Source organism: Empidonax traillii, unplaced genomic scaffold (genome assembly GCF_003031625.1).
Source record: "Empidonax traillii isolate 1590-97213 ecotype Southwest subspecies unplaced genomic scaffold, ASM303162v1 scaffold91:size2966241, whole genome shotgun sequence".
Taxonomy (NCBI): domain Eukaryota; kingdom Metazoa; phylum Chordata; class Aves; order Passeriformes; family Tyrannidae; genus Empidonax; species Empidonax traillii.
The window spans coordinates 1,539,099-1,562,274 of NW_020955284.1; the positions used below are offsets into that span (position 1 = coordinate 1,539,099).

Genomic DNA, 23,176 nt, shown 5'->3' on the forward strand with positions numbered 1-23,176 from the left:
CACTGGAAGAAGAGGGATGTATTGGTGGTGGACAAGAGGGTGCCAGGTGAACTCTGCAAACCCACCAGAGAGGGAGCGACCTGCACCCCTGTGGCTCAGGGTGTTTATTCTCCCAAACAATTTCCATAGCAGGGGATGGATGTCTTCCCTGCTCCACTCACACAGACTGGGTGGGAGTAGAGCAGTGAACGCAGAGCCGTGCCATGAGCGATGGAATTGGCTTTCACAGTGCAGTGAAATGCGGGCACGGGAAGGAAAAATGGTTGCTTTCGTCCTTTACGTTACGACCTTTGTTCCGTACGTAGACGCCGCGTTGGGAGTTATTTTGACTTGTGTTTCACAAAGCAAAGTCCCCCAGAAAGCCCTGGAGAACACGATGTGGCCCAGATAACACTGGGGGAGTGACGTCCTGCGACAGCCTTGCTTGTGCGTGGGAGAGGGCGAGCAGTAGTAGTGTAGTTTCCACTTCATTTTTTGTTTCTTTTTTTGAGATAAGAGTGACATCCTCTAAGCAGCAGGGACAGCCATCCTGCTACAGCCTGTGTCTGGATTCAAAGCACCATGGCTTTCGGTAGAAAGGATTTATCTTAGAGGAGGGTGGAGGCAACGCTTTATTTTAGGCAGCACTTTTTGTAGCCGAAGGGTCTTGGTGTGTTTTACAAGGTACCTTAGATCCAGCCTGAAAAGCCAGATCACTTTTACCATCAGGAGGAGCTGGTGGAGGTGGATGGCTGCATCCAACTCGTGCAATTCCCCCCAGTTTCGAGATCTGCCCTGCATGGTACAGCACAGGGGGCAGATGCAGCAGCTGTGCTCCTGCTCAGCAGCTCCCACACCAACCTGAGCTAAAGGACTAACCTGGAGCTGAATTTTTCTGGCTTGACTCAAGGAGATTTTTTTTTTTTTTTTTTTTTGACCTTGGTTTAGGACGTTTCAGCCTGTCCTTTTTTTCAGTTTGCAATGCACAATGGGTTTGGTGACACTTTTGGAGAAGGTGGGGGTGGAACTGCTCACAGCCCTGGGACAATCTAATAGGACCCTAGAAGCACTCAGTGCTTATGGTGTGTGCTTTGGACTTCTCCTGCCCTTTAGTTCCTGCTGCTCCCTCATCCTCCAAGGTGCAGGTTTGCCCAGAGCCTTAATAACAAAGACAAATCTCAGAGGGTGCTGCTCCCTTTGACTCTGAGCCTCAGATCTGCCCACTTGCAGGAGCTGAGCTCAGCACTCTTTGCCACAACATCTTTCCTGTAAACAACAGGCCTCCTCGATCCTCCTGGAAAGGGAGACAGAAAATCATTGATTAAATCTGAGGCTTTAGTGCCTTCTTTTTTTTCCTGTGAAACCCTGTGGTTTCTTTTCCACCTTTGAAAAGGAGGTGAAACAAAAGTTTCTGATGGCTTGGTCTCCCTTGGAAGGACTTGCCCTGTTGGCTCTGAGTTTTTTGGGCTCTCCAAGCGGCACTTACACGTGGTTGATTTGATAGGCACCAACTCACCATTCCTTGAGCTTATCAGCAGCACTTGGCTGTCAAGCCCGGTCCGTGAAGAGTTTTTGTTTGAGTGTATGCTGCATTTGTATAAATAAACACTGAGCACAATGTTGAAGTCAACAACTTCCTAGACAAGGTCAGAATGGTACAAAGGCTGCGGGGTGGAGGCAGGCAGAAATGCATTTTCTTTCAAGAGAATTGCTGGGAAACCAGCAATATTGTATTGTACCCTCGGCCTTCAGTGAGCAACAGCAGCCTTGACTGTCTCTTTCTTGCTAAGTTGGCAGGTTGCTGTGCAGGGGCAGGTTCTCATGGGGTTTCTCAGATTAAAATTGTAGTATTTGGTGGCAGAGGATGATTTTTTGTCTCCCTGGCTGTGTGAGGAGGAGCCAGCCTGCGGAGTGATGTGCAGGAGATGCAGAAGGCACACGTCGCTGCCCCAGCAGGGAGCCCACGAGCAGGTTTTGACACAGTGGCAGGGTGGGCCAAGCTCTGGCAGGGCTGGCATTGCCCTTGGGCCACCAGAGCCACAGGTCTCATTGCCACCTCACCTGCAAGCTGCAGACAAAACGTTGTGTGAAACAGGGACAGTGTGTCCCTCCCTCCCAGGAACCAGCAGTGGCCCAGAAATTTCGGGGCTTTCCAAAAGGCTTTGAATTGGCCTCCTCCCATCCACAGGTGATGACAGATTGTGCTAGGAACAACTGTCCCAGGCTGAGTGCCTCCAAATTCCCCTCTGTGCCCATAGCAGGATTTGGACCTCAGAACCCTTACATCCATCAGGTGCCCAGCACCTTCCTCTGCTCCCCTCAGCTGCAGGATGAGCGGCACAGCCCCGGCAGCTGAAAGGCTGTAGCTGCTCCAGGATCTTGCTGTGACACCATGTCCCATATTAGAGACAAGGTTTGCTGCCTCATCCTCTGTGCCAGGCTTGTCACCTCACACCCCAGTGTATTATTATTATTGCCTGGTTATTTCTTGAAAGCCGAATAATTTCCAAAGCAATACCATTATTTGCAAATAGTTACTGAGACCTTTTTGCTGAGCAACGAGTGAATCAAACCTTGGGCATGTCACTTGTGCCTCTTGAAACTCAAAGCTGATCTTTATTTGACTGCTAACCTTGTAAAAACATTTCATTTTTATTCCTGCTCTTCCCACCTCATTTGTTATATTGCTCAGTCAGGATATCATGCAATAATGGGAAAATAAACAAACAGGGAGTTCTTTATTGCCTGCATCACCTATCATCTGCCTTTGAGGGGATGCAAAGTGATTTTTCTCAAGGCTGAAGAACATCTTTAAACACCTGAACGTGGAGAGCCTGAGATATTACTTATGCCACTTAGTGAGATCTTTTACTAGAATAGGTTTAATACTTAGTGTTAAGACACTTGCAAATGGAATGTCCACTGAGCTGACAAGTCTGTATAAAGAGAGATGTGAATTTTCCAGTGGCTTGGAGGAAAGTTGTCAGAAATGAGTTTTCTGGTTCTGCCAGAACATTTTCTTTCTCCATTTGGAATTATTAATATTTCAGAGCCAGCAATCACTACACTCATAAAATATGTCATTAATTAATGTCTGCAGGGTGTTTCTGCAGCCTTTAAGAGAACAGATGATCTGTGGGACGTGAAGAATAACCTCCCTGGTCTCACCATGGACCAGTTCAGTTTGGTTCTGCTCAGTTCAGCCAATTGATTCCAGTTGTCTTAAACAAGAGATTATTTGGGATGCTGCTAACTTTAGCAGTAGTTCTGAGTGCAGAAAAACAGTGGAGTTCACATAAAGCATGAGGAGTTTTCTTCATGCTTTTAAAGTCCAGCTGATATTTTCCATCTTTTTCTCCATCTGAGTGGATCTCCTGGAGGGAAGTTCTCTGTGCTCTGAGTCCTGATCTCCTCCAGCAGATTTATTGGAAGATTGTGAAATGAGTTGCAAGGATACTCGCTATGTTTATCAATCTCAGTAACAAAAAAAACCCACTTGCAAATTAGAGTGTTCTCATTTGAATGCCATTTCTTTGATCTGAATTTGGTTATCACGTGTGTTTCACGTTTTCCAGGAAAACGGTGCAATTGGAGATTTTATTTTCATAGGAAAGGAATCTTCCCAATTCATCATTCTTATGTGTGCACTCGTGTGTTTGTTTGCTTGTTTTTAAGTCTTCGTCGAGACGTGCTGGTCTATGTTGCACTAACTGCCACACAACCAACACCACCCTCTGGAGGAGGAACGCCGAAGGGGAGCCCGTCTGCAACGCCTGCGGGTTGTACATGAAGCTCCATGGGGTGAGGAACATGTTCACACTGGGAGGGACCCTTTGGGTGTTGGGATCGCTGCCCAGCAGCTCTAGGAGATCAGGTGGGGGGGGACCAGCCCCTAGACGGGACCCAGAAGAGCTGAAACCCAGTCCTGTCTCCTTGAACAGTTAAAAGCTCAGTCTATTGAGGTTCTCCAGGAGAAGGCTAAGGGGGTAATGAAATATTTAGAGTGCCCAAACATGTGAAGGATGCTGGGGAGCCCACATGGAGGCTGGCTGATGACATTTATCCACTAAGGATGGGAACTGTTGATAACATGCCCATCGGCCAAAGAGGAGACTCCATCCCTCCATACAGGCTTCTTCAAACTTCTGACTTAAGGGCTGAAGTCTCTTTACCCCATGACTGTTCCATCTGAGCCATGTGGGCTCTCAGTGTGTCAGTGTAATTTAATAAGGCCCTGTCATAAAGGTCACTAATAAATCAGGAAAAGAAAAATAAGAAATAAAGGAAAAAACAAAATCTGTGGGAAAGCCTGAGCTGTTAGCCTTATACATCTTCCAGCCAAGGCCTGTTGCAGAGAAAAATAGCACTCACTGAAGGACAAGGACTTTGGGTGCTTAGCATGAGCTACAGCACGTAAATAGGAGAGCAACACATGTGTGGGAAGGAGCTGAGCAAAATACAATATTAATGATTCCAAACTTTATGAATGTCAAGGTACCACGACCTCTGGCCATGAAAAAGGAAAGCATCCAGACGAGGAAAAGGAAGCCTAAAAACATTACCAAAGGCAAAGCCTCAACAGGTACAGTGCTGTTATCATCCATCCTGAGGGCTTGGAGCACAGTTCACTTCAATGTTCACTTCGCATGTCTTCTGCAAGAAATAGATAATTAGAAAATAATATTGTGATTTTTTTTTTCCCCCTGATGATTGTTTTAGATCTAGGGCCTGTATTTATGCTGGTGTGAAAGGAAGATGCTGGGTGGGAACCTCAGTCCTGTCATATTCCTTTGGGGTTCCCCTATGGATACCCAGCTCCAGCCCAGCAGTGCTGATGTTCAAGCAGATTTGGGCTAAATTGAGTAATGGGGAAAAACAAGGGTGGGAATGGCATATTAAAGACTGAGGGGAATGTATCACAATGCATTCAGCATTAGCCCATCCATCCTGTACCAGCACTGCCAGACTGTGAAAGGGTTCCCTCCTCCTCCATCAGCATCTTGGCAGCCAAATACAAAGACTTACACTGACAGAGGTTTGGCAGAGAAAGAACTGTAGAGTCATGCCATGAGATGTGATTATTGCCATTAAAATATACATTTCTTTAAGAGCAGATTTGCACTTACATTGCTTCACCACCCTCTACCATTTATCTTCCAGGATCTACAACTTCAGCCACTAACTCCCCTTCTTCCATTACCAACTCAGACAGCACGGTCACTTTAAAGTCAGAGCCCAGCACAACCTCGCAGTATCCTGGACAAACCATCGTGTCAGTGTCCCAGGTGAGGCACAGGGACCTGCAGCCACCCCCTGCTGGGGTGGATGATCCACAGCCACTGGCCGGGGGGGGCCCTGATGAGGTTAAAAAATTAGGTCATTACTGCCTCAGATTGAGGAAAGCAGGGAGCATGAGCCAAGGCATCGTGGACCAGGAAGGGCTCCAGCCTGCTGGCTCCTCATCAGCTCTTTTGTCTTGCAGTGGGGAACTGGGAGGTCTGAGCCCTGCTGTGAGAGGTGGTGAAAAGGCTTCAGTGCAGAGCTGAGTTTAATTTCCATCTTCTGCCGTGAAATCCTGGTAGTCACAACCCTGCTGAATTGGCAAGATCAGCCCAGGGTGGAATCCCCAGGGTGCTTGTGCCCTGAGCTTTTCTTTGGGGCTGGCTGCTATTTCATATTGATAGAGGGAAAAACGGGTCTAAATCAAACCACACATCAAAATTTTGTGACCCAACACTGGCTTTATGTTGAGTCAAAGCTCTTGCTGAGCTGGACACGTGTGCATGGAGGGGAAGCTCAGCCCCAGCACCCAAGTGCCTGGCGCAGCACCAGTTACTCCATATGGGATAGGGATTTTTTGTTTGAAACCAAGAAATCTCGTTTGTTCTGAGCTCTGAAAAAATATACACATCCCTAGAAATCACCAAAGTGGACATATTTAATCAATAAATAAATGCAGATGGGCCCTGGGATGCCTCCTCCCTGCCTGGGAATTGTGCTTGCTTGGACTGGAACACCCTTCCTGCCCAGCTCCAGGCTGTTCCGAAGGGCAGCTGTAGGCATCAGGGATAACCCACTCTATTCTGTTCTAGTCCCACCACTGTGTTATGACAAGGGCCTGAGTGACCTGTTGGCTTTCTAATGCCTTTGTGCTTCCCTCCCCGGGGCAGGCACAGAGCCAGTCGGACGAGGCGTTGGCCGGCAGCCACGGCGAGTTCAAATTTGAGCCCGAGGACTACACCTTCTCCCCCACCACCATGGCCCCCCAGCCTGGGCTGAGTGTGCCACTCCGGCAGGACTCCTGGTGTGCCCTGGCACTTGCCTAGAAACCCTCAACCTCCAGCAAAAAGCCTCGGGACCAATGTTTTTGGCTGGCCCCGCGAACGGCCGATGGACAGGAGGAAGGGCTGCCCCAGCGCCTCAGGACTGCAGGGTGTCCCACAGCCACAGGACAGGTTTCTCTTGGAGGATGTATGTGGAAAACGCTGGATGGGGCTGGAATGGCCCTGCTGTGGCATCAGCTCCCCAAAAAGCTCATCCCTCCCCGGAGAGACCCAGAGCTGCCTCCCCAAGGCCGGAACCCCGGGGCCACCTCCATTTTCCCGGGGAAAGCCTTCCTCCTTTGAGATGAAACCAGCAAATAAATGCATCCCAGAATCTATGTTTATTCGCAGTGATTTCTCCCTCCTATGTCTCCTCTGTGTGCAATTTATTCCACTTTCCAATAAAGACTGTAATAACATGGCACCAAATAACTTAATTTTATTAAAATGTAAACTATGTGGCCTGCCTTATGTTTTATTGGCCACAACAGGAAGAAAAGATAAAAAAAAAAAAAAAAAAAAAAGCAACGGTTGTTTTAAACATTTATTGTTTTATATTAAAAACGATCATCTCTATAGAGTGTTAGCTTCTGAAGCGTTTCGCGTATCAACACTGAGCTGATGAGTCATACATGAAATAAACACGCTGCTCTTCCCTTTCCAGCTCCAAACAAAGAGTTTTTCATTGTTATTTTAGGCAAATGACATGACAAAACATGGTCAAAGCCTCCCAATAATAAAAGAATACAGAAATGCTGTTTTCTCTTTTGTATTTCCTCACTGGTTTTGATATTGCCAGCTCCGAGCATTAGAAAATCAGAAGTTAGCCCTCCAAAACTTAAGAGAAAGGTTTGAAGGATTAAAAAAATAAGGATGTGTTGGAGTTGTTTGTTTGTATCCAGTTTTGGGGATGTTTTGAGTGGAGGGTTTCCAGCTTGCAGCCATGCAGAGCAGATTACTTTTTAATTATTTTAATGAAAACCGAGTAGAAAACAATTTCTTAGAGCTGAGCTGTAGAAAAAGATCTTCAGTGATGCAAATCACACATCATATTTCCAAAAGCTGGCAACAGCATGTTTCTACAGCTTCTTGTAGGTGGGAGATGGAGAGATATGCTCTGCTGGGGTATGCAGAGGGGTCCTGGAAGTCCTGAGGAACTTGGGGGCGAAGAGAAGACCACAGTGAGGAGGGGAGATGGGTGGGAAATGAAGGGGGAGCAAGGTCATGAAGTTACTTATGGCCTACTTCATTTGTTATTTCTAAATAAAATCCCCAGCCTGGCTGGACAGCTATTTATGGCCAGGAAACTGTCAAGTAATAGTTCCTTAATATAGAAGTTGACCTGTCCACAGTTTCCTGGAGCAACTCTTCCTCTTGTCAGAAGAGATGGATCACTTGATTTTTATTATAAACAACAGGCTAAAGATGATCAGGGAGAGTGAATCTGACATCAGGTCACAACTCAGCCGAGATGGAGGATGATGCTTTCCACCATGCAGCCCTTGCTGGAGGAAGGGAGATGCTCCAGGCACTGGGGAGCACTGGTCCCCTCCAGTGCTGCCATAGTCCAGCCTCTGGTACCTCAATCTCACCCTGTGCAGGCATGGGGGGGTTCAAGCCACCCTTTTATTAAAGCCCATGGATGAAAATCTGCCTTTGGAGGAGTATTTATTGTGCTTCCAGAGCCTCCTTAGCAGCTTGTATGATGCAAAGTTCCAGTGCTGGGGCAAAGGCTGTCACAGAGTGGCATCCCTCCAGCGCCAGGCTCAGCACTGGCACACCACGTTTGCATGGCCAGGCTCTAACCGTGGATCCACACCTCCATGGTTTGTTTTTCCACTCTCTAGCCTGCCAACATCTGCAGCAGAGCCAGGCACAGCCATGCAGCAGATAAGCCAGCAGCACAGGGCTGGCGGGTGACGCCGTCCCCAGATCCAGCCCAAACTGCGCCTCTGGGAGTCAGGAAAAGGGGTGATGTGGCCCAGGTTCAGGCGACCCACAGGCGCCCAAGGTGACGTGCCAGGACGTAGGCAGGCAAGAGGGAGCAGGAGCCCTGGGTGTAGCACGAGTAATGCTCCCGGGCAGCTCCCCAAAACCCAAACTTCACAGGCGAAAAAAAGGCAGCGCAACAAAAGCCACGGTGAGATGATTTCTATGGATGGAGGCAGGGGGTCCCCGCTTTTTCATCTGCGTGACCCCGAGGAGGAGAGTTATTTTAAAGGCAAACAAGGAGACCTAAACAATGCCAAGATGTTGACACCAGTGGCTCCAGCAGTTTTATTTATGGTCTGTTGGTAACCATCGAGCGGGTGTCGGGATGCTCCGGGGGCTGGTGACAGACGAAACGAGGCAGAGGGACAAGAAGTGAAACAACTGGGACATGTAATTTTTCCTTCCTGCTCGCTCCCTGCACTCGCTGGGTGACATCATCCACAAGGCTGGTTTTTCATTTCTGGTGAGCGTCTCCCAGTCTTTCACTCCCATTTCCAAGGCAGGAGCCATCCCTGCAGACCTCTGTGTCTTGGTCTGCTGATGGCAGAGGCAGCATGTCTGCACAGTCCTGTGGGAGAGGTGAAATTCCTTTCCTCCTGGTCCTTGCACCCACAGAGGAGTCAGCACCCCTGTGCAGCTCCCAGCCTTGCAGAGCCACATCCAGGGGGACCCATGCAATATTTAGCCAACCCCCCCAGCTGCCACTTTGAAGACCTTCCCTAGGGGACCCACACCCTTTTGTATCTCTCATTACATGGCAAAGAGGAGTATCTGCCCCAATAAGTGTGAACAAAAGCCGAGGGAAAGTTTGGGTCTTTCCAGCTCATGCTACATCCTCAGTTCTGCTCCTGCAGCCTCCTGGCCCTTGGTGGCACAGCCCAGCTCAGCCCACACACTCAGGAGTTTGAACAGCTGAGGTGGAAGCAGTGTAGGAGATCAGACACAAAACTGAGGTCTGGCAGAACCAGACTCCCCAGCTGACCAGCTTATGTGATTCTCTCCCACCCCTCCTGGCTGCAGCAATTGGTTTGAGCTGTGCTAACAGCAGCTTCACCACCCTCTGTGACCAGGCTCACCTCTCCCTGCCCCATCCCCAAACAAGGCTGATTTGCAGACATACTTGAGAGATCAGCTTTTACTTCTCTTTCCCAAATCTTTCTCAACCCCCTTGGTGCTCTCTCCCCTTCCCAGGCATGGGGTGTATTTGCTCTCCTACAGGTCTGGTGGCTGTGGACAACTGTTATGTTTGCTGTTGTTGTACAGCTGCCTCGGAGCTATCAATTGCCTTTGTTCAAAGGTCACCTGCCCAGATGATTTTACAACACAACTACAATGATCTCTTCCATTTTGCACTTTATACTGATGCCACGGTGATTTCTACCAAGTCAGCGAGTAAGTAATGAAGCACTTGAGCCTATAAACACATGTTGTCCTTGTTTATGATCATATTAATGGCACAATAAAATCATTGCTCACACAAGCAGTTGCTTTAAAAAAAAAAATTTAAAAAAAAAGTTTGCTTTTGATTTCTTCATGGAAAATGGAAACTTGTGGTTTCTTGCCAGCTGGACCCCCAAGCCCCAGATTCTCTAATGGAGTGTCACTCCTATACTGGAGCACAGAGAGACATCTTTACTTCCCAATCCCTGTCCACTGCTTCACTGCTCCTCTCCAATGCCTTTTATTGCCAAGCCAGTGTCATGGAGCAGCCAGCAAAACAACTTGTGTTGCTTTCCAGGGCAATGTGCTGCAGTAATTAAATATCCAGGCTATTTCCTTGTGTAGCAGCTAAACCAGAGCTGAATATTCAATCTCACCATTGTATGCATAGAAGGAGAAAACAAACAGCACCACTCCTTTAATCACATCAGGTGGTCCCTCTTGGAGAAAGCTTTGTGTCCAAGGGTTGGAAGGAGGTGGTGTCTGCAAGAATTTCTTCTGTTCAGTATCAAATTTACATAGAATAACCCAAAAGACACTTAATCAGGACCAATAGCACCTTCTGCAAAGTGGTTGTATTTCAAAGAAGCTCCTTTTCAAGAGGAAGCTTGGTGAGCAGCAGCACATTCCAAAAAGGTTCTTGTTAAAGGGAGTTTACACCCATCCAGTTGTCTTCCCCAAAATCCCATGTTTCAGTAAAATTTCATCCCAAGAGTACAACTGCATAGATACAGCAAGTGTTGAGAGAAAGGATGGGCAGCAGTGTTGGACTGTCTTTACAGTCCAACTTTACAAAAAACAGCTACAATCTGTAATTTTCCAAAGCTCTGGGACTGCTGGGATTTACCAGCCTATGTGCTGTTCTTGCAGCCTGACTTTAATGTTGTTAGAAAATTCATTAGTATTGGAATTTAAAGAAATATTTTTATAGCAAGCATTTCCACAGCAGTGTCAAATGTGGCCAACAGCAGACCTTGACTATTGTGTTGTTTGAAAATGTTGGAGTCTGAGCTGCTTCCAGGGCCAATTTCTCAGCTGACACAAGGTAATAGCGCTGAATCACTCCTCCACAGAAACAATTAACCTCATTAAGAGGTTGCCATTTGTGTTTCCTGATGATCTAGAAGAAAACAGGCGGAAGTGGGAAAATTTTATCATTCAAGTAGAAAATTCTGGTTTGTCTTGGGTGCAAAACCAGTTTCATGCTTGGGAAAGCTCTGGGATCCCTCATCTTTGGAATGTGTGCAAATGAGAGCAAATGAGATTTTCTTCCACCAAAACAAGCAAATGGCTCAATGCAAACACTGATGGGAAACTTCCAGCCCTTGCCCCAGTCTGTGTTCACATTTCCCTTCTCCAGAGAAAGGCATGGGAATGATGCTTCTGCGGGCCCACCTGAAATACTGAGTGTGGGAGGAAAGCAGAGGTGGGCACAGCCCTGATGTCACTCTTATTTCAGGTGCTGTTCCTCCCATCTGCTCACTCCTTGCTTTTAATACAGGAGAAAAGCTCTGGCTCGCGAAACGAATGGGAATGATGGGCATTCAGCCACGGGAGCCCATTGTAACACCTGACTGGAGGGGTGCTTAAGCTGCTTTTAGTGATGTGGCCTCAGTGAGGGGGTTGGAAATGCTGCTGGAGACCCCACCCCTCCTGTGCCAGCAGCAGGACTAAGGTGAGCAGCAAGGTGGAATCGGTGTTAATCATTTACCCCGAGTGTGATGGAGGCTGTAACAGACACTCTCTGTGTGTACAGGGATCTGTAAGCACAAGTGTTAAACGGGGAAGCTGCTGCTCAAAGGGCACCGTAAAGTGGCCTTTTGGGGAGGCAGTTTATTCAGATCCACCTTTGTTTGCTTTGTGGGAGCACGTTCCACTGCCTTGGGTGCTCTGTCACTGACAAGGCCATCACCTCAAGGCAGCACAGATGGGGACTGCAGGGTGATTGCCACTCCTGAGTCTGACCTTGACATCTTTCCTCCCTGATGAATAATGCCTCAGCACCAAACAAGAGCAGAGAACTCAAGGTCGCCATTAGCCCTTACCTTCCGTGTTCAGGTGGTGTTTGAACCTCACTCCATGGGAATTCCCTTGGAAGCATGTAGGCTGGCTTTTCTGCTGTCCTAAAGCATTTTAAACTTATCATGCCATCATGGATATAACTCATATAGATTTCTATATTAAATAATGCAGATACAACAACAAGGCAAGGTTTGGGATTGAGGTGGCACTCAGGTGCAGCTGAACATGTTGCCATCACCTTCCTTCAAGGGGAAAAAGTGGTAACTGTGGACTGTTATTCCTCCATAACTAAGTTCATCCTAGTCAACAGCAACCCAGACCTTACTATCTTCAGCATGGATTTCTTCAGGTCATGTCCCAAAACAGGCATTCCCTGGGAGCAAATCATTCCTGTGTGCTGAGTCACTGGAAGGATCTTACAGTTCCATGGGAGATAGATCAAGATAAAAGAAAAGAGTAAAGGGACTTTGTTCCTGAATGAGTTTCTCTCCTTTCAGAGCTTGCTCCTACATCCAGCCTTGCATCCACAGAAGAGGCTCTGTGAGCAGGAGCCTGGCCCTGTTCTCTGCCTTCAGGGTGAACCTACCCGCATGGTCTCTGGCTCCCAGGACAGTCCCAACACATGAAAGGCCTCACATCATCTCTTGGAGGTGGCTGAGGACCCAGCAAAGTTGCTCCAGAAGCATCACTTTAGCAGGAAAGTTGGCTTCATCAGTATTCCCATGCAGCAACGTGCCCAGGAGTGATTGACAGTGGCTTGAGCTTTGCTTTTAAATCAAGCAGCTTTGCCTCATATTAACACATGATTAGAAAGGATTTCACAATTCAAAATATTAATAATGGATAACTCATTTCTGAGCAGCAAGTTTTAATAAGAGTTCTCCTTCTCGGACGGGCTCTGCTCTGATGTCACTGACTTTGACATTGCTGCTTGCCCTTTCCTTTAGACAAAGATGCAGAACTGATCCGTGTGTTCTTCCCTCTCCTCTGCTGTGTGGGGTGCCCTGGGCACTTCAGTTTCAGAGCCAACATTATATTTGTATTGTTAATGGAAATAAATCTGGGGAGAGGAGAGCCACATCTGCCCATCACATGGCTGGGAGAGCAGGAGCACCCTGGGGTGCTCATGGGGAGGGGACCCTTGGCTTGCCCTTGTCTCCTATCCCTGGAAATTTGCCTAAAACAAAAGTGCAGACAGGAAAAGCACTGCCTTATACCATTTTGGGGGGATGACAACCAAGGCAGACTGGAAACACTACAAGCCGCTTTGAGAAGTTGGCACTTCTCCTTCTGAGGAGCTCTGGGTTTTGGAAGGTCTCTGTGCTCACACAGGCTGGGTTTTCTTAAACTTTTTAAAGCCTTTGGTTGTTCTAAAATGAAGATACCCCTTGGCTTTTCTTTTTCTGGCTTGGTTCCGGCACCACCAATCGTTTTGGTTATGGTGGTGTCAATGGGGCTTGTAACAAAACCACAAAATCTGATACATCTGGAGAACACTGAGCAAGGTCACCAGGGACAGAGTTCCTTTCGGTTTTTACAGGCAGCCTGGATAAATGGCAACCAAACCTTCTTGCATTTGCAGGAGACAAAAGCCAAAAATAAAACCACAATTGCATCCATGTTTTCCAGTTAAAATGTCTGTCTTCTATTCCTGTAATTAAATTCAGTTTTGATTTTCCAAAGAAAGGCAGGCTAAGCTTCAGTCCATAATTTGTAGGAAATTGGTTTGGATAGAATAGAAATCTACTTATCTCTTCATCAGAAACCAAATCCAAACAAATCCAGAATCTGATTTGAGGTTTCTAAGCCTTTTAAAGCGCAGCATTTGAGTGCTTCTGAATTTCTCCAAAACTAGGAGTAAAAAAAAAAAAAAAAAAAAAAAAAAAAAAAAAAAAAAAAAAAAAAAAAAAAAAAAAAAAAAAAAAAAAAAAAAAAAAAAAAAAAAAAAACAACCAAAACCAAAAGTCAGGGAGAAATCCCTGTAATTTCTTAGCCTTCCTCAGAAGCAGGAAATTTAGGGACTTCCTCCTAAGATTTCTTGGGAGACCTACGTGCTTTTTATTATCACCGATACCTTTTCTTGAGGTGCACAATTGGTCTGCAGAAAACACAACCCAAATGTTTAGGTTGTTTTTCCACCCCGAGCCGGGCTGCCCAAATGTGGTAATTCATGAAGTGGGCTGCACTCCCACTAATCACCAGGTCTAGGCTTCGGCCAGCCCGGAGCGTATCCTTGGAGTGGAGGCTTATCTCAGGAGCTTCCTGAGTCTGCAGAATTGAATGAAAGTCTCACCAGGAAAAGTGGTTTGTTTTGCTTTTAGTTTGTTTTGTAAGAAAGCTGAGAATTTCCCTTCCCAGCCAACTCTGAACTGACCACAGGGAAGCTCACGAGTTTCAGCGCTTCGGATCCCCAGGTTCTCTGGACTCCAGAAGTGCCAAATTCCTTTCAAAAAAAGGTAGCTAAGCATTTTCAGTCCTCCACTGAAATTCCTAATTCGGTTGTAATATGGCAAGAGGCTGTGAATGTGCTGCCCCTGTTGTCCTTAGATTTCCTTTCCTCCCCCAGTGAGATTTTTGGTAAAACACTGGTAAAATGTTTAATCTTTGCCAGACTTTCAAGCTTGGCTCCCCACCTTTAACCCTGTATTCACCAGGGCACTTTCTGGTGTCATCTTCATGTAAGAAGTCACCTATTGCATCCACACTTCAGCAGTGATTGGAGCTGCAATGTCAGGAGGCAAAGTGGACCTTGACAAAAGTCCAGCAGGAGGTCAGGGGTAGAAACAGCCCTGGGTTCTTGACTCTGGATTTTGTCTTGCTATTGGGGTAAAACCAATCTACATTGTAAAGTTTGGATTGTGTTTGAGCAATGCAATCATTGCTGTGGGGAGACAGTGGGCCTGGGTTAGTCCTGCTGATGAAGCTGAATCTACAAACCCATCCTGGAGTAGAGCTGAGCTGTTGTAGAGGAACCCTGGCCATCCCTGCCAGCACCGTGCTGTCCTCCTTAAAGCTGGTATAATCTTCCTAAAAAAAAGGTAATTTCAGGCTGAAAAGTAACAAAGATCCTCCATTTCAGACCAAAAAGGGATTTTGTTGGGGCGGGGGGAAGAGATTAAATTTGGAAAACACTTAGCAAAGTTCCCTTAATTTAACAACAGCTTTTATTAGATTGCACTTGTCCAATGAGATTAATGGCCGTTTTCCTTTGAAACTCTGGGAGTCTTTCCTAGTCACTGGGAATAAGTAGGTTCCTTCAAATGTTCTGCTTCCTACAGGATTTACTGGCGAAAGATTTAATACAATTCAGCACAAACATTTTAACCTTTCCATCTAAAATGCTGAATTCAACCGTTTCCTGAATGTGTATAATTTAAAGGCTCGTGTTTTCCTGTGTCATGCTCTCTGAAGCATTTTATGTCGCCTTGCTCCTATTGACTCTTTTAAGAAAACACTCCATGAGTATACAGTCACTTTCAGATAACTCAGATGTTTACTTTATGAATGAAGGAGGAAATTGAATACTCAAATAAAGTTATGCATCTAAGTGCCAGGAGCTAACTGCTCTCTTAAATTTGCTTGTCTTCTTGAGAGAGTCTTTAAATACAATTTATGACGTAAAGAGTCTTTCCGCAGTGCTGAGTAGGATCTCCACTGTCTCAGTTATAAATGGATGCTCTCAGCAGCTGCATGGAGCTCTTGATGAAGTCTGGGCTTTCAGGAGCTCATGTGCATCCCAGCGATCTGTGTGGGGTGCAAATAAGCAGGCTGCTGTTTTGATGAAGTTATCTGGTACAGACAGAGTTACAAGAGGGTAATAAGGGAAAAGGAGGTTTTGTAGCGTCATCTAACCACTGTCACACTAAACTTCAGTATTAGGTTTAGATCTCACAGCTGGGGGAAGTGGGGTGTGGCTGCCTGTGTGAGCAGTGTCATTTGTTGTCCTGTTTCTCCCACTCCTGATTTGGAACAACTTAAATCTGATTTGTATTTAGGGATATAGCTCAGGCCAGTCCCTAGTTATCCTTGTCTCTGCAGTGTGTTAGGACCAGAGGTAATTGTTTTCTTCCTTAAAATAGCTGGTAAGCATGATTGAATTTGCAATGAATTAAAAAATAAAGCAATTCCCCAGTGAATTAACCTTGCAGACTCCCCGGCCTGCTTCTCCACCCCTTTCCTTCAAGGGAATTTCTCCCAGGACCTCATTCCACTGCACTAATGAATCGCTACAGTAATGGGAATATGATTGACATGTTAAATGCCCTTCCTTGAGCCAGAATGATTACAGGAAGATAAATATGAACAAGCACATGTGGCTGGTTTGGTTGTGCCAGCCATGGGCAGGGCTTTGTGGAAGGCTTGGAGCATGCCAGGGTGCCAGAAGGACTCAAGTGCAGCCCTCACAGTAGAAATTTAATGCTCCTAAACCATCATTTGGCACAGGGCTTTTCAGGTTCACATCCAGAGCCCTCAGCTCTGTTCTCCTCAGCAAAGCCATGATATGCTCAGGAGAGAGTGACCATGAAAAGGTGCCTCCTGATGTCCAACACCCCTGTCCAGAAGCAGGACCAGGGACCATACTCTACTTCATACAATAACCTTTGAGCCAAGGGCTGCTGTCACCTGCACCCTGGGCAGGGAATGCAGGGATTACCCCGAGTGGATTATTCAGGATCCAAAAAGAGGAGGTCCTTTAATACTGGAGTAATTGAGCAAGTGCAAGATAAAGGGCAGGAACCCAAATGAGATTGTGGCCTCCAGAGTGGGGGAGAGGGACAGATCAGGAAGGGTGGATTGATGGTAAAAAGGGCATTGATTTGCATCCAACCTCCCCTTCAGCTTCACTGCATCTTCCCAGTGTGGAATTCTCCTCATTTCCTGATGTAAACATGGGAAGTTTTTGGGACATGAAGAGATCCAGAGAGACCTGAGTATTGCTGATGGCTGGTCCCTCTTATAGAGCACTTTGCACAGGGGCAGTGATGTGGGACGAAGGGTCCTAAACCTTCCCTTCCAAAGTCACAAATAGCCCTGCCTGAGGGAGGTTCTGGGGGGGGTGGGGTGGTGTGGCAGGTGAAGGCAGACCTGTGGGCCAGGCAGAGGTCACTCACAAGGTCCAGCCTCTCTCCCAGCACAGGCTGTGGCACCAGCGGGATCCCTATCGCACACTACTATTGGATTATGATCGTGGGACTCCACAATGTCACACTGATAAGGGCGAGGGTTTTTCCCCTCCATGAGCCTGTTTCATTTTAACACGTAGGTATGTCAAGTGAAGGGAATATTTTCCCTTCTGCATCAGACTCCCAGCTTTGCCGAGGTCAGTCACGGGAACGTGTGTGCAAATGTCAGGGTTGGCAAGGAGAGTGGTTGTGGGGTGCACGGTGTTCCAGAGGCTGTGGGGGAGGGAAGGGGCTGTGTGGGCAGCCCGGCATGGGAATGGGATACTGGGGACCAGGAAAGACTGACGTTCATGAGCTGTCTGGATGTGTGTTTCAGAGGTTACTGCAATATTACAAAGACAGTTAAATCGTGAATAGTTACCCATTTTCCCAACCTTATCCAGGTAGTGTGTCTGGAATAGGCTAGAAGAGACCTTCACTTTTACTTTCTCACGTCCTTCTGAAACATGCAAGAGCTTGGCACAGTCTGTGAGGATATCTCAGATCTCTGAACTGCCCATCAGTGGCCAACGAGAGTGCTTCAAATGCAGAGGTGGATCAAGGGGTGATGGAGGAAACAGCTTACTTCACTGACTGAATGAGAAAGTGCTTTTGCAATCCTAGAATTTTTTCACCAGAAACTGATATTGCTGAGAGAGAAATACCCTGGGGACTGGAAAACTTAATACTGCTTCCACTTGAACATGGCCTGCTTGCACAGTGCACTCCCAAACCAGGTAACATTTGAGGAAAGAGATGGTAGGAGTCATTTGAAGGAGAAAAATATAGTAGCAAAAAGTAAATATGCATTTGTAAACTCCATTGTCTGGGGCTGATTCCCACACAGGTAATCAATCACCTCCTCTGCCCCTCCAAAGTCAAGGGTCCCTTGGGGAGAAGATAATGTGGTGCTTGAGGAAGTGCACCCTCTTCCCTTGGGCTGAGCTCTAATTAATGAATTAAAATTCAGAAATACATCACAGCTTGTGTTCCCTGGTCACTTCCTACTGAACAACCCCTGCAAAACCTCTGCCAGCTCCATGAGCATCCAAGTCAATACCGTACACCAAAATGTCAAAGGGGACAATAGAGACTAAAAATAGGCAAACACAGGAATTTGCCTATAATATTTTTAACCTTGGAGGATGGCAAAGTTATATATAGCTAATAGAGAAAAATGGGGTTTGTTACTTAAATGAGGAAAATAAAAATTTTGTCTGTTTATCTGGGTAACTGGTTTAGCGTCGGTTTAATTTCAAATCTAATAACGCTTTTTTGGCACTTTACCTGTCTGCACTTGTCCTGGGGCTGTTGCACAACTGTGGGCTTCTTGGAGGGGCTGAGGGGCAAGCATGGATGACATATTAAAGGCACTGAGTGTTAGTTGGGGATTTTACCCCCTTCTCTTGGTTGCTGTTTAGCCAAATAGGAGAGAAGGGTGGAGGGCAGGGCTTGGATTGCAGAGGCAGTTTGGAAATGGGCTTGTGCAGTTGCTGCTGCCTGGTCTCTGAGCCACAGACCTTCATGTAAGGTGGCTCCTGACATCATCTTTTACTCTCCGGTTTGTGCTGGAAACCCGCCATCCATGTTGCTCCTTGGAGGGACAGTGAGACAGGAGCAAGTCAAGGCTGCTGCTCCCTCTGCTGACTCTGGCTGTGGGCAGGAGGCTGAGCCTGGGCGAGCTCCAGGGCCAAGTTCCAATGGTACCTCTGCCCAACTAACCACGAGCATCAGCAGGGTGGGAACCCACTCCCAGAAGAACCATTTGGTAAATCCTCAATAGGGCACTTTTGCCTTACAGCAGAAATAGATGAATGAACAGGAAACAGGGGGTTGAGCAACTGCTTCTTTTTTTCTTATGTAGCCCTATGACGAACTATGACTTTTACCAAAAAGTATCTCGATGATAAAGCACTCAGGATCCAACACTGAATCAAAGAAAACTTTGTCATTGAACTTAATGGGAACATGTTCAAGTCTGTAATCTGCAACTAGAACTCTCTGCCTTTTTTTTCCTGCAGATCCCTTTAATCCTATAGCAACCATGTGTGTTTTCCAAAGAGGTTTTCTGTATGTCCCAGGGGTATAAAATCACAGTGGGAAAGAAGTGCTGCTCATAACCTGTGAGCAACCACAATCTGCCTCCCTCTCTGCTGGTAACACCCTGTGGATATTTGCTTCTCAGAGATTAGAGGAACAAAGCTAGGAGAGAGCAGCGTTCCATTATGGTGGAGCATATAATATTGTGATTATTACTCATGCCCTCTGTCTAATTAATCATTTTGTGTGCTATTTGAAGGCAAACAGGGCCTTTGGTTCATTATCGCTTATACACACACAGAACTGGAGTCACTTCAGTGCTGTCAGACTCGGTTAATCCCTGCCTGGGTTTTGTACATGTCTGGGTATCTGAATCATGTACATGGCAAATGATCTACTAATATGTTTGCTCCACCAGTTTGTTCATATGGAGCCAAATATATGAAAGCATTCAAACTCCGGAAAGTGGAGATATGGTCCTAATGGACTTGACAAAGGCACCTAATGTTAAAGGTTGTGGAAAAGGGGGTGCTGATGAAATGCCTTTTGTTTTTTTTTTTCTTCTTTCCTTATTTTCTTTTAAAGTATTTTGTTTGTGTTTCTTTTATTATTTATATTTTATCCTGCTCAATGTTTTAAACTGAGAGGTAGAGAAAGGGATCAGGAAAACTCAGAATTCTATGAGAACAGAATTAGGGGTAAAAATACCAATTTGATCTGAGGAAGGGGAAGCCGGTGATTGCTGAAGACGAGTGTTTTGTGGTACCCAGTACTGGAGCCAGACCATGAGCTGCAGCTCAGCCAGTTACCAGTTACTGGGATGCTGCATTGGTGGCATCAATCACAACGGCTATCAGGTTATCCAGGTAGCTACAAGGTGCAGTTATCCTACCTCGCTGCATGGCAGCACTCTGAAAATCTGGGCCATGAATTTCAAAACTTAAAGGATCGCTGCATCCTTTTCTTCACTGCTCATCTGTACAAGAGCAGAGCCTGCTTTCAGGTTCTGCACTTGGAAGGATTCACATTAAGACTGTAACATTTTGATTATAAGTGATATAAAAGGCAGTTTGCTTTATTTCCTAATTAATGACAGTACATAAGGCAACAGTAAACTCAATTGCTTCCAACAGCTTTTTATATTCACTTGGAGGCATTTACAGAAATATGACTCGTGTACCCAGCAGAATCTTCCCTTGACCAGATGTAGAAGGAAAACACTTTTATTGGCTCCATGATAATATCACTAAAGAGGAAACAAGCTATAAAAAATAATAATAAAAAAAAACCAACCCACACTGAATTTGAGAGTTGCTAAACTGAGAGATACAGAAACAAATACAGAGAAGATAATAAGGCCTTTTACTGATAGTGCTGTCCTGTGTAAATAACACAGACACACTGAATAAGTCTCTCTGCAGTGACACTCATTAGAAACACGTACATCAGCCCAGAGCAATTACTTTGATTGTTCCCCAGCTTCTTTTCACAATAAATGTCTGCAGACCCTCCAAGGCTGGAGTCATTCTGTGTGTCCTTGCAGATATACGGCCATGCTGCACACAGGGAACTGCCATGTATTTCCCACTCAGGATCTGGGGCTCATCGCTTTATAGACCAGATTTCAGAAGAAGTCCTAGTCCACAAGAGTTGATTAAACAAGACTGTTCAAACAGGCAAAGTATGAAGCAGCCACTTCCATAAGGAATGAGCTCAGCCAGGGAATATTTTGACCAATGGTTGTATAGCACATAGATCTTGCCTTGGGTTTGCATCTGGAAAGGAATGAGATGCTCCAGAATTGCAGTGAAATCCATATGGATGTTGTCTTCCTAAATATCAAACCTGTTCACAAATGAATCTAATTAACGCTTTAAGAAGTTTCACCTTGTGCCACCCAGACACAACAGGAGGGGAAAAAACAGTAAGCTTGGGGGAAATCCTAAGGGTAAATGATAACCTAATGGTGGATAGCTCAGATACACCAGCTCTGGTTTATTGCTTATCATCAAGTCATAGCCTGCCCAATAAAGAGCTAATAAACAACTGACATAGTTTTGAGAGGCTGCAGCAAGGACAGTTTTTAGTGTTGGGATCACCTTATACAGCGTCTTCAACTGGCATAATGCCCAAAGAAGAAAAGTACCATCAACTAATCAGAAACATCAAAGATCTCCTCCTCAAGTGGTCTGAGTGGAATATAAGAGCACTGCCAGTATGTGCAGAACAACAGGACAGGTTGTTTGCCCCATTTAAATAAGTAAAAAATTCAGGTGTTAGGCATGCAAACAGCTTTCTTAAAGGAAAATTGAATTCTTGTGTATTGCCATTCCTTCTTATACAAAATGCCATCACCTCAGCTTGCAGAGGTGCAGCACAAGAACCCACACTGAAAACCATGTGTCCCCTGGGGGAGCTGTAACAAGTCTAGAGAAGTGTTTGGCTGAAAGTCAGGAATTAGCTTAATTTCCTAAGGTAACTTTTCTTTTTTTCCCTTGGCTTTAAATATTTTGCCTGGGGAAGGTCCAATGAAAGGACAAAATAAACGGGCATGGGAGACTACAGCCTTTGGCAGCATGATAGAAGTGTAGTGTAATAACAAAAATAAGCTGAAATCCAGTCAGAGTGAAAATGTATAAATTGATGACAGATTTGTCTTTGGTAGTCTGAAGGTAGAGAGGTGACTAAATGGTGCTCAGCAAGCAGAAACACTAAAGCTGACTCTGAGGCATAAAATTTCATGATTGCATGGGAAAAGATGAGCAGTGAGAGTTAAGAATGAGCAAGACTTCAAACAAACTTGTATAGCACTGCTCCTAGATGACAATAACCCGTTTCTCTCCTCTTGGTATCACAAGTGTTCTCTTCTCCATACATGTTTTACGCAAGGATGGGACAAAGCCAGCCCAAAGCCCTTCTCTAGCAGAAGGAGGGCAGTTGCTGAAAGTCCATCTTCTGAAGGCAACTCTTACTTTGTCCTGACCATCCTGCTGTGACAACGGAAAGGAAGACATCACCTTTAGCAACTGGGAACTGGAAATCATAAATATGTGGAGAAAATGGAAGGGAAAGCAAAGAGACATCTGCATTTCCTGAAAGCCCCTTCCTTTGCGACGGTGCAATCCTCACAAACAAATCAGAACTTGTATTTGCTCAAAAGAGTTAATCTTTATTAACAGCCCCAGAATGCCCTTTAGCTGGTGCACAGCCTGGTTCAAAGGTTTTCAAGAAAAACAACATACCATAAACCAAAGGGCAATGCTAATTGGAAGCAATGTAATTCTGAAAACAGCAATACCTTTTTGTGGGTTAATAACCGGAAATTAAATTTCATGTATGTTAGCAAAACCCATCATAAAGCACCAGGTGAACAAGGGGCATGGGCAATAAGAGCAAGGGTTTGGAGCACACACAGTCACCATCTGACAGCAACCCTTATTCCTTGGTCACAGTCAATATTCCCAAAGGATTAGTCTTCAACCTTGAACCCCTGGTTCAAGGAAATGGTTTGTACAACGTGGCTCCTGTTGCTGCTTTGGTGGTGGAATAAGGAGGGTCATAATTCAGCTGTCCCCAGAAGCAGCACTGCTCTGCTCATGTCCAGGCACATGGAGTTGGGGCAGAAGCAAAGGGTTGCTGTGACTTGTCCCTCCAATTTGATGTTCCCCCAATCCAGTACTCAGGTCACTGGTACTTCGAGTGACCTTGCTGTCTGCACTGGATTCACAAATCAAGGACAAGTCTTAAAAATGAAGAGTTCCAATGCTAAAATGTCATGAAGTGGAGAGCAGGTAGAGGTGCATGCTGGGATTGGGTTTGCTGATGATGGCATTGCCTGAAATGGAAACTCAGCTAATATTTGGACTGCAGGGTGTGTGTCTCTTATAAGGAAATGGCCTAATCTGGAAAAGGAGGCAGAAACACAAGGTCAGATCCTCTCTCTTCTGCTCTCATTTCCTCTACTGGCTGCACTGGCTACCCTGACACTGCAGTGGAGTCAAGGGACTGATGTCTCCATGATCAGTCTCCAGGCTGCCTCTCACCAGGGATTCCTGCAGTGCAACCCCCCTCCACCCCAACCCAGGGTACTGGCAGCTGAGAGGGGTGGATGCTTGGCAGTCATGACAGATAACCTCGATTTCAGTGACTTCTTGCAGCTGGCACAGGCCTGAGGAGATGGATCCCAACCAGAAGTTTCCCTGCCCCTGCAGGACACAA

At 46.0% G+C, this 23,176-nt stretch overlaps 1 protein-coding gene across 2 annotated transcripts in view; it reads left to right on the plus strand.

Annotated features, from left to right (window-relative positions):
- Positions 1-6,973, plus strand: part of GATA5 (GATA binding protein 5) — a 12,974-nt gene extending 6,001 nt beyond the window's left edge. For both annotated transcript variants that reach the window (XM_027881652.1, XM_027881653.1), the window contains 4 exons: positions 3,655-3,780; positions 4,474-4,561; positions 5,140-5,264; positions 6,150-6,973. In XM_027881652.1, the coding sequence (XP_027737453.1) occupies positions 3,655-3,780; positions 4,474-4,561; positions 5,140-5,264; positions 6,150-6,305 (495 nt within the window). In that variant the 3' untranslated portion in view covers positions 6,306-6,973. The remainder of the gene's footprint in view (positions 1-3,654; positions 3,781-4,473; positions 4,562-5,139; positions 5,265-6,149) is intronic.
- Positions 6,974-23,176: the final 16,203 nt, after the last annotated feature.